Source organism: Petaurus breviceps, unplaced genomic scaffold (assembly GCF_028583685.1).
Source record: "Petaurus breviceps papuanus isolate PSGF00001 unplaced genomic scaffold, PetGlider_PUasm1.0 90740, whole genome shotgun sequence".
Classification (NCBI taxonomy): Eukaryota; Metazoa; Chordata; class Mammalia; order Diprotodontia; family Petauridae; genus Petaurus; species Petaurus breviceps.
The window spans coordinates 10,013,050-10,025,031 of NW_027187330.1; the positions used below are offsets into that span (position 1 = coordinate 10,013,050).

General features: G+C 41.9%; 1 protein-coding gene across 4 annotated transcripts in view; it reads right to left on the minus strand.

Moving 5' to 3' along the window:
• The window catches only part of CELF6 (CUGBP Elav-like family member 6), a 106,626-nt gene extending 95,202 nt beyond the window's left edge, over positions 1–11,424 (minus strand). For 2 of the 4 annotated variants that reach the window (XM_069067304.1, XM_069067303.1), the window contains exon 1: positions 11,213–11,424. In XM_069067304.1, the coding sequence (XP_068923405.1) occupies positions 11,213–11,402 (190 nt within the window). In that variant the 5' untranslated portion in view covers positions 11,403–11,424. The remainder of the gene's footprint in view (positions 1–11,212) is intronic. The other 2 variants (XM_069067305.1, XM_069067306.1) reach the window with 2 other exon arrangements.
• Between the last annotated feature and the right edge of the window lie 558 nt (positions 11,425–11,982).

Consider the following 11,982-nt stretch of genomic DNA (forward strand, 5'->3'; position numbering starts at 1 on the left):
CATGATCACAGTGGTGCATTAAGAATGTTAACCAGGGGGCAGCTAGGTGGCACAATGAATAGAACATTGGCCCTGGAGTCAGGAGGAACTGAGTTCAAATCCAGTCTCAGACATTTAACACTTACTAGCCATGTGACCTTGGGCAAGTCACTTAACCTCAATTGCCCTGCCTTCCCCCCTCCAAAAAGAAAAAAAAAAGGTTAACCAGGAAGTAATAATAACAGCTGTTTTATAAAAATACTTTGTGAATATTATTTCATTTGATCTTCACAGCAACACTCAGAGTAAGTGCTATAATTATCCTATTTTATAGAAGAGGAAACAGAGACAAATAGTGTTTAAGTGACTTTTCTAGGGTCATACAGTAAGTTTCTGAGGTAGAATTCAAACTCAAGTCTTTCTGAGTCTGTCTATTACAATACAATTGAAGAACAGATAGACTGGAAGTAGGAGGACCAGGCAAAAGGTTATTATGTTAATCTAAGTATGTAACCTAGGCCTCAAGTGTGATGGCTACAGTGGGAGTAGAAAGGGATTGATCACTTGGAGAAATACATGGAGGTACTAAAGTCACCATTCCCCTATGGCTGCACATCCTAATATGCTAGTGCTTATCTTCACCCTGAAGCTGTAACATAGAACCACATGTGGAAAATGCAATAGAGACTGCATTCAGCACCAGCAAAGGGTCCTCTGCGATCTCCTGACCAGTTGTTTGACCTCCTTACTGTCTGTGGTCTCTGGAAGCAGCTGCTGCTGATTCAGTTGTTCTAAGGTTGGCTTCTGGCTTGCTGGGGGGGGGGCATGGCTTGCACAGGACCATGCTCTACTCTCACCCCAGTAAGAGAAACCTTTCCTAATGACTTTCTAAGTTGTCTTGGGCTGGAAAATTGTTTCACCCATGCTTTTGTTGTTTTTGCCACTCCAAAATGTGTTTCTAGGCATTATTTTAAAGTTGTTTGAAAGAAAATTTGAGATATCTCGGGTTAGTAGCTGCCTCTGCTCTACCATCTTGGCTCTGTCCCAATCTAGACTCTTCTTGAAAATCTCCAAGGAAAGGAAAACAACCATGGCTAGCCCATTCCATTTCTGGACAGCTCTAATTTTTTAAGAAGGTTTTCCCTACATCAAGGCCAGATTTGTTTCTACCAGGAATGGTGACCTTAGTCCCAGTTCCAGAGTGGAAAAGAGTGCTTGTGATCACTCACAGACCAGAGCACAGGCCAGGAGACCAGTGACCACACCTTTCTTTAGATCATACCACCTTAGCAGAACTGAAAACTTACAGATCCCCCAGGTTTAGTTTTGAAAACAGTACTGAGGAAAACTGAAGCATGGGACAATGCCCCCTCCACCTCAGAAGCAGAGCCCAATTTTAACATAAAGATAAAAGTCAAGGAATAGATTAGAAAAATGAGAAAAACTTAAAAAAAAAATAACCAGACCATAGAAAGTTATTATAGTGACATGGAAGATCAAAACACAAACTCAGAAGAAGACAACAAAATCAAAATAGCTATGCCCAAAGCCTCAAGAAAAAAATGAGAATTGGTCTTAGGTCCCAAAAGAATTCTTAGAACAGCTCACAAAGGCTCTTAAAAATCAAATAAGAGAGGTAGAGGGAAAATAAATTAAAACAATGCAAAAGAATCATAAAAAAAGAATCAATAGTTTGAAAGCAGGCATAAGAAATACTGTAAATAACATCTTTGAAAACAGAATAGACCAAATGGTAAAAGAGACACAAAAAAATCATTGATTAAAACAAGTCCTTAAAAAGTAGAATTGGCCAAATGGAAAAGGAGGCAAAAAGCTTACTGAAGAAATTAATTCCTTAAAAATTAGAATTGGGCAAGTGTAAGCTAATGACTCCATGAGACACCAAGAAACAATAAACAAAATAAAAAGAATGAAAAAATAGAAAAACAACTGGGCTGGAAAATAGAGCAAGGAGAGATAATTTAAGAATTATTGGACTACATGAAAGCCACAATAAAAAAAAAGAGCCTAGGGGTGGCTAGGTGGCACAGTGAATAGATCATTGGCCCTGGAGTCAGGATGACCTGCGTTCAAATCTGACCTCAGACACTTAACACTTACTAGCTGTGTGATCTTGGGCAAGTCATTTAGTCCCAATTCCCCAACCTTCCCCCCTCCTAAAAAAAAGAGCCTAGACATCGAATTTTAAAAAATTGTCAAGGAAAATTGCCCTGATATCCTAGGTAAAATAGAAATTAAAAGAATTCACCAATCACCTCCTGAAAGAGATACCTAAATAAAAACTCCCAGAAATAGCACAGCCCAATTCCAGAGCCCCCAGGTCAAGAAGAAAATATTGCAAATAGGAAGAAAGAAACAACTCATAAATTGTGGAGTCATAGTCAGGATCACACAAGATTTAACTGCTTCTACATTAAAGGATTGGAGGACTTGGAATATGATATTTCAGAAGACAAAGGAGCTACAATTGCAACCAAGAATCACCTGCCTAGCAAAATTGAGAACAATCCTTCGGGGTAAAAATGGATATTCAATGAAACAGAAGATTTTGAAGCATTCCTGATGAAAAGACCAGCGCTGAATAGAAAATTTGACTTTCAAATATAAGACTCAAGAGAAGCATAAAAATGTAAAGAAGAAAGAGAAATTATAAGGGATTCAATAAGGTTAAACTGTTTAATTCCTATGTGGGAAGATGATACTTATAACTCTTAAGAACTTTCTCATTATTAGGGCAATTAGAAGGAGTATAAATAGACAGAGGACACAGGTATGAGTTGACTATGATGGGATGATATCTAAATAAAAATAAAATTAAGGGGTGAGAAAGAGTAATGCACTGAAAGAAGAGGGAAGGGAGAGGTAAAATTGGGTAAATTGTGTCACATAAAAGAAGCATGAAATAGCATTTACAATGAAGGGGAAGATGGTGGGGGGGGGCATCGGAGAAGGCTGAACTGTTGGGGGAAGGGGTGTGACCACCAGTTAGTAATCATGATTGTAAAAAAAATTTATAGCAAGTTTTTCTGATAAAGTTATTATTTCTCAAATATATAGAGAACTGAGTCAAATTTATGAAATACAAGTAATTTCCCAGTTGATAAATGGTCAAAAGCTATGAATGGGCAGTTTTCATATAAAGAAACTAAAGCTATTTATAGTCATATGAAAAAAAAGTTCTAAATCACTTTTGATTAGAGAAATGCAAATTGAAACAACTCTGAGGTACCACCTCACACCTATAAAATTGTCTAATATGACAGAAAAGAAAAACGGCAAATGTTGGAGGGGATGTAGGACAAATTGGGACACTAAAGCATTGTTGATGGAGTTGTGAACTGATCCAACCAATCTGGAGCACAATTTAGAACTATGCCCCAAAGGCTATAAAGCCATGCACACCCCCTACCCAGCAATACCACTACTAGGTCTTTATCCCAAAGAAATAAAAAGGAAGGAAAAGAACCTATAAATACAAAAATATTCATAGCAATTCTTTTAGTGGTGGAAAAGAATTGGAAATAAAGACAATGCCCATCAAGTGGGGAATGGCTTAACAAACTGTGGTATGTGAGTGTAATAAAATACTATTGTATTATAAGAAATTATGAGCTCTCAGAAAAACCTGGAAAGGCTCATACAAACTGATGCAAAGCGAAGTGAGCAGAACCAGAACAGTGTACAAAGCATAATGATCAACTGTCAGGAGATTACTGAGCAACATTGTACTATTATCAACTGTGAATGACTTAACTCTTCTCAGCAATACAATGATCCAAGACAAATCTGAAGTATTTATGAAAAATGCTGTTCACCTCCACAGAAAGAACTGATAAAATCTGAATGCAGATCAAAACACACTTAAGAAAACTTTCTTTTTTGGTCTCTGTTTTCTTTCACAACTTGGCTAATATGAAAATGTTTTTCATAACATGTCAAAATCTTTGCTTTCTCAATGGGGGGAAGGGAGAGAATTTTGAACTCAGAATGCTAAAAATGAATGTTAAAATTGTTTTTACATGTAATTGAAAGAAAATATTAAAAAAGAAGCTAAATCACTTGTCAAATATGCTATGGTGAGAATTCCTTTTGCATGTAGGTTGGACTAGATGGCTACTGGCATTCCCCTCAACTCAAATTCTGTGATTTTTTGAAGAGTTGAAGATAAATACAAGGTTATAATTTTGAAGCCTGAGAGACTTGGAAAAAGGTAACACTATCAATACAAATAGAGGAGATGGGGGAGGGGCAATTTTTAGAAAATGGGAATGATCAATTTAATTTTAGGCATGTTAAATTTGAGGTGTCAGTGAGACATCCAGGTAGAGATGTCCAACAAATAGTCTGAAATTTAGGACCAGAGCTCTGAGATGTTGGGGTTAGAGATACAGATTTGAGTGTTGAGAGCATGGAGGTGATAATTAAAGACATGGGAGAGGGCTAGATCAACAATAGTTAAAATATGGAGAAAAAAGAAGAGAATTCTTGGAAGGAACCTTGAGGAATACCATATTTAAGGGATGAGAGAAGGATGAGGAACCATTAAAAGAGATAAGTGGAAAAGAGAAAGTGATCAGAGAAGTAAGAAGAGAACCATGAGAATTTAGTGCTGGAAAATGAGGGGGAGGAGAGCTGTCAAAAAGAAATGGGCAGTCTATGATGTCAAATACTTCAGAGAGGTTAAAGAAAATGAGGACAACAAATCCATTTGGTTTAGTGATAAAGGGTAGAGATCTTAAGGAAAGCAATTTCGGTAGAGTAGTGGTAAAAGAAACCATATTATAAGGAATTGAGTAAATGAGTAGAGAAGAAGTAGGGGGAAAGACTCTGTATTGATCATTCTTGCGGAATGGATGACTAGGTCTATCTTTTATTTTTCTCTTTAGGATATTTCACTTCTTTCCCTAATTTCTATGGAGTGTGTGTGATGGATAAAAATTATGCAACTACTCATGATAATATGTGACTGTGTCTACATTTTTGTCAGTGGGTGACTGTCAGATAAATGGAAAGATGTCCACTGGGACTGGGGAGAGTTGATTATAGGGCCAAAAGATAGAAGGTGACTGAATAGTCAACATTTCTTAGACCTTGTTATTAACTTCTTTGCAAAGAAAAGCTCTCTAGCATCCACAGGTTGTCTGCTCTCTTCCAATCTCTGGACTTCAGTTTCCTTATTTAAATAATGAGAGGGCCAAATTAGATGATCTCTAAAGTACTTTCCAACTTTAACATTCTAAGACAAGGAATTAGGAATCCATGATTTTTTAGGTTAAGGGCATTTAGGTGGTATAGTGGTTGGTTAGAGGGGCTAGGCCTGGAGTCAGGAAGTCCTGAGTTTATATCTGGTCTCAGATACGTATTAGCTGCATGACCCTGGGCAAGTCACTTAATCTTTGCTTGCCTCAGTTTCCTAAGTATAATATGGGGATAATTAATAATAGCCCTGACCTCCCTGGGTTGTTGTGAAGAGCAAATTCGATAATATTTGTAAGAAATGCTTAGCACAGTTCTTGGAATATACCAGGCACTATATAAATGATTATTTACACCTCATTTCCCATATTTGATTATGTGTAAGAGAAAGTTCGATTGTATGTTTATGCAACTGTGTGTATACAACTACTCTGTAAAACTGCATATGAATACACTTGCGTTGTGTCTGTTTGTGACTGGGCATATATGTCTGTCAGTCAGTCAGTAAGCCTCTATTATGTGCCTACTATGCACCAAGCACTATATGAGAGAGTGTTTGTATGTGTTCATCTTTAATATTGTATGTATACAGACAGAAACAGAGAGTTTCTGTCATTTCCCTCTGTTTTGCTCACACTGAAGTGAATAGAGCCGGTGATGTTATCCTTTCTCCTGCCCTCCATTCACATCTCCCTCTCCTTGTTCTGTTTTTAGATGTTTTGACTCACTTTCTTCACTGCCTCTTCTCTGTTAACAAGATCTGTTCCAGAGGATAAATGTCAGAATTTTCATCCTGGGGCCCAGTTGCAGCAGCTGGAGGTGATAAGGTTAACTTTTCCTCCTTTCACTGGGTTTCTCCTACTCTTCCTTCCCTACCCCCCCCCCCCCCGCCCCTTTCATAATGGAACAGGATCTTCCTGACAATGAAAAATAAGAGTCTAGTTTGGGGATTGGGAATCTGTTAGATAACCTGTGGTAGGCTCTGAGGGAGACAGATGGAAGGACAGCAATAAGGCATTCCCAGGTTAGGTCTGGCTTTCTTGGTCCTGCTCTTTCTCCTGAAGAGGAGCCACTCAAGCTAGGGAACTCAATATTTAGAAAATGAATTAGGAAGAGTGACCTCAAAGTTTCTTTCTCATCTCAGGTCCAATTTGGCCACATCACTCCCCTCGAAAACAGGCTGATCCTATCTGTCATCCTTGATGCTTGCAGTATGGGAGCCCCATTTCCCCTTTTCCATGTTCTATGGGGTCACATTTTGGTCCTTTTAAAGTGATATTACAACAGCAAACAACTTCCTTTCAGGAAAAGGTAAATATTTAATGAATGAAATTGACATGGATGCATTTTTAATATTGGCACAATTAAAACTGCTAGATGATTAAGTATTAATGACTCTAAATAAGTGCAATCAAGTCAACTTCAAACAGAATGAACTCAGTGGTGAGGGGTGAGAGATGAGAACAATTCAGAGTAGAGATAACAGACAAGTCAAATACATACAAGCCACCAGGAACAGTCTTACTTGGTGTTTGTTTAACAATTTTCAGACATTCTTGTACTTATTTATTTCACTCAGTTAAGGACTGAGGGAGAAAATCATTACTATGTTCAGCTTTTTTTAAATAATGGGTAAGAAAACAGAAACTCTCAAATTGTATCTTGCAGGTTGGATGTCATTAGATGACATAGTTGTGATTTCCAGAAATACAATTTACCATTTCATATAAAAATATTACTTCTTCCCCTCAAGACCCTCAGTGCAATGGCAGAGGGATCCCTTGATGTGGTTTTTCTCCAAGGGTCTACCCCATGGCCTTCTTCTGTTCCTGTACAAAGGACTCTGACATTTGAAATTCTAGTACTGAGCCCCAGACCTTAATAGGCATTTACATATAGATATTCACACCACCACCTTAAATTTAGCATGTTGAAAACAAAACTTTGTGTTTTTTTCCCTAAAATCTGATTTTCCTTCTGATTTCATTATTTCGTCCTCTAGCACTATTTGCCCTATTTCTTAAGCTCATAGCCTTTGGTTTTCCATTCTTACACGGTCTCATGTCTCACATCAGTTATCAAGGTCAATTCTACCCCTGAAATATTCATCATTTCTTTTCCCTCCCATTGCCATTATGTAGTAGGAGCCCTTTTTATCATTTATGTGAACTATTAGCAATAGACCCCTCACATGTCTTCTTCCATCTACTACACAACCAATCCTTCATATAGTTGCCAGAATAATGCTTCTTACTGATAAATCTATCTGGTCATGTTATTTCCTGTTCAAAAATCTTCAGTGGCTCCCCATTGCCTATTGGGTAAAGTGCATGGTTTGTCTGACGTTCAAAACCTTCCACAGTCAGCACCACCTTATCTTTCCAGTCATTTCATTACGAAATTACTTCCCTATATCAACTCAGTATTTTAGACAAATTGGACTCCTCTCTGTCTGCTGAACATACCATGTGCTCCCATGCCCACCAAGTTTTACTCATGCTGTTTCAAGTGAATGAAATATTCTTCCTCTCCCTCTTCTTCTGATGAGTTCTTATTTTAAGATCTAATTCAAATGCCACCTCCTCCATGAAGCCTACTGTGATCTCTCTAGATTAGGATGACTTTCCCTGTTTGATTTGTATTTTACACCTCTCTAATGCACTAGTCACATACTGTCTTACTATAAAATCATTTGTGTTAAAGAACTATGAGCTCTGTGAGGGCAGGGACCATATCCTATTTAAATTTTGTGTCTTCTTTAGTATCTGGCAAAGTCCTTTACTGGAAGTAGGTTTTTAGGTGTTTGCTAAGTGAATGGAGTGTTAAATAATTAAAAGAATCTTAGAACTCTAGGGAGCCTTAGAAGTCATCTAGTCCAACACTCTCAGTTCACAGATGAAGAAACTGAGGTCCAGAAAGCTAAAAAGATGTGCTGGAGACCACCACAGCTAACTCTTAATAAAAGTGACAAGTGATATTCATATAGTACTTTGTCATTCTTCAAAATGCTTTTCACAGAAAATGTGAAAACTGAGTAAAAGCCCAACTCACCTTTAATGAGTTTAGTTTCTGTGAGAGACAGGCAATAGATTATGACTTCCATTTTACAAGTGAGAAAACTGAGGCTCAGAGAAGTAACTCACTCAAGATCACATAGCTAAGGAGTGGTCAAATCAACTCCAGAGCCCAGATATCCTCACTCCTAGGCTTTTTCCCCTTATTATACCCTGATGCCTCCCTTATATAACCATTTTACTTCCAAGATCCAAAGGGGAATATTAGGCATAAATTAATATGGGTTTTAGTGCTTGAAAATAATGAGGATTTTAAATGAATCCCTTTGAGTGTGTCTGACAGACAAGATCTTTCCCAGGCATACTCCTGAAACTAAAAACCAGGGACATCTGCCCCAGACAGAGCTCCTCTGCATTAGGCAGCCTGAGCAATGGACTTTATGTCCAATGCTCTAAATTCTTGATCCTAAGTAAATGTGTATTAGCTGTCTCCATGATCATGATCTTAAATATCAGAAAAGGTTCAATGGGGCCTCATCAGTACTAGAAAACAAATGGTTTTTCCTATGGATGGCTGAAAGCATATTTCAGCTGAAATAGTCTCTTGTACTTGAGTTTCATCAGGAGTCCCAGCCATTTAGCTCTCTTTTTGGGAAAGAAGGCTATATAGATATGTGACAGGGAGACAGAGATAGACAGGTAGATGCATAGGGAGATAGCTAGATAGTCAGTTAAGGGGGTAGACAAATAGATGGATATATAATGGGGTAGCCAGAAACACAAGCTGGAAGAAGCACTGCTAGATAGAAAGATAATTGGACATATTGAAAAATGGACAAAAAGCCAAATGGAAAGACAATTAGACAGAAAGATAGATGGATAGGGGAAAATATGAATGGATAGGCAGAAAGAAGTAAATAGGATAAATGGAGGGAAAGAGGGAGAGTGATAGAAAAGGAAGAAGGGATGGATGGACAGGAAGACAGGCAGAGAGTCAATATGTTGGCTTTCAGAAGGAACTTGGCTTCGATGAGGAAGGGCTTCTCCTATTGCACAGTATTATTATTCCTTCTTTGGAACCTGGAGCAGCACAGAAAAGGGAAGGAAGTTACCTCCTTGGGAGGAAAGGAAAATGAGAGATGCCCCTCTCCTGCCCTGTCCATCCTGTGGTGTCATCACTGCCACTTCTTAGTCTTCCACTAATGGAAGATCCCCTTCTCCCAAGAGAAGCTGTCTAAGCTGAGCAGGGGGAGGGTCTAGGGCAGAAGACTCTGGCATACTACTTCCCATCTCAAAGGTTCCTTTGCTCATGGCTCAACTGCAGTCCTTGGGCCTCTCTCCTTTTGGGCTTTACAGAGGAAAACCTCACAAAACACTTCCCCTTTAACATGCTGTCTGAAGAAAATTATTAGGAAGTGTTATGGGTGCCCTCCCACAGTAACTACAGAACTCAAAGGCCGAATGATGCCAACAACTTGTTTCCCAGGTTCTAGCCCCTCATACTCCCCACACTTTGCTGGCTCAGTGACTTCACGCACTTGTTTCCTCTCACTTCCCTGGGCAGACTTTTCCCCTGGATGTAAACAAGCCTCCTTCCTCCCTCTCACATACCCCACCCAGATGAAGGGGTGTGGCCAGGAAGGCAGTCCCAGCCCTCTCTCCAACCCATTCCAGCTGAGCTCCCTGGGGCCTTGGTGATGGGTCTGAAGTTGGTGGGGGGTGGGGAAGGAAATGTCATGAGGTGTGACAGGCAGGTGGGCAGGTGTCTGAAGACACAGACCATCTGCTTCCTCTTACATGCTCGACCCTTTCTCAACCAAACCCACTCAAGTTAACTCCCTCCACTTTTCCCAGCTCCAAATCCAGCCCCAGGATGAGTTTCTGAGGGAGGTGGGGGAGGGGAGAGGGAGAATCAGGGTGAGATAAAGAGGATTTAGAAGGTTGAGAGGGAGGAGCAAGGGGGTGCCGGGAAGAAAGCATAAGGGAAGTAGAGGGGGAGGATAAGGGAGGCATTCAAGGACTGGATTACAAGATAAAAGGAAGTATGAGGGAGTGATGTAGGCTTAAGGGAAGCTAGGGGCTGTCAACAGAATTGGGAGTTTGAAGGCACTAGGGAGTCTGGGTTGGGAGGTCAGTTTTCCAAGCTGGAGTCTGAGGATATTGGGCAAAGGGCTTTGGGGGTTTGGTCAGGAGTATCTGTGTCCTGAAAGGGGATTAGAACTTAGACTAAAAAAACTGGGCAGTGGGAGGAAAGAAGTTAGGTTAGATCCCATAAATCTGTAGGTGGGAGCCTTGGATTTTGGAAATTGTCAGGGTCTTATTTTATGTTTGAAAGAGGAGGTTTAGGGCCTGGGTTGAAGGAATTGGAGTTGGGGTCTGAGAATCAAAGAAGCAGTCTCAAATTGAAGTCCAAGGGTACCAGGGGTGTAGTTTTACTTGGGAGTCAAAATAGATTTTTGAGGGTACAGAAGGAAGGTTTCAGATCCTAAGTTATTAAAGTCCAGAAGATAAGTTGGGATCAGAGATGAGAGGGTGTTAGGGTTGGGGGTTGAGAGTGGAGAGATCCAAAGGGGTATGGAATAGGGGTTGGGAATATTATAGTTGGTGTGGGTTTCTGGGTTCTAAGAATCCAGTAAAAGGGTAAGAGGGGAGCGTCTGAGGGGTTTTAGAGTCCAAAGTAGACGGTGCAGGAGAAATTTGGATATCCTTGAGGGATCCAAGGACCTGGAGAAGGGGAGGAATAGGGATTCTTAGGATGTTAGTAATGGAAATGGGGTGAGGGATCACGTGTATAGGTGTCCAGAGTGTGGGGGACAGATTCTGGAGTGGGTGTGATTCAAGGACCGGAGTGGGAAGTTTAGGGGTTTTGAGGGTGCCTAGTGGGGTGGATGTCCGGCATCTGGAGTGGAGGGTAGGGTAGTGAGGGATCTGGAGTTGGGGGTAGGTTGGAGGTCTGATGTGAGGGACTCCAGAATGAGTGGGGGTCCGTTTCGGCAGCCCACCTTTGTGCACACCCGTGAACCTGTCCTTCAGCACCGTCAGCTCGTAGATTTTGCCGAACTCCTCAAACAGGGGCTTGAGATCCTTCTCTTCCAGGTTCCTGGGAATCTGCCCCACAAACAGCTTGATGGCGTCGTGGTCCTTCATGGGGATCACGGGGCCGGGGCCGTGCCCAGGGCTGAGCCCGGTCATCCTGCCCGAGCCCCCGCCGCCACCGCCACCGCCACCACCACCACCACCTCCTCCTCCGCCGCCGCCGCTGTCCGTGGTGCTGAAGCCGGGGCCGGCTGGCGGCGCGGATACTCCGTTGGGCACCGCGGCCATGTCCCCCCTCCCCCCTCCCCGACCCCGCCCCCCACCCCCCCAGCTGCCCGGGGGCCACACGCCCGCCCACCGGGTCTTGCTGCCCTCGCTGCGGGGGGCGGGGGGGGCAAGAGGAAAAGGGGGGCGGGTCCCGCTGTGTTCGCTTTCTCTCTCTCTGGCTCCTTTCCTCTCCCCCGACTCCCTTCCCGTGCTCTCTCCGAGCCCCCCTCTCCTCCCTCTTCTCTCTCGCTTGCTCTCTCTCTCTCTCTCTCAATCCTCCCCGCCTCCTCCCTCCTCCCCCCCACCCCCCTCCCCCGGCAGCTGCTGCTGCCACAGTGCCTGATGACGTCAACCTGCTGGCCCCGGACCCTACGCAAGCGATTAGCATAATGAGGGAGCATCGTCCAATCAGAAGGGAAGCTAGCAGGGGCCAGGTCCGGGGCGGGCGGCGGAGGCGGGTGGGAAGGTG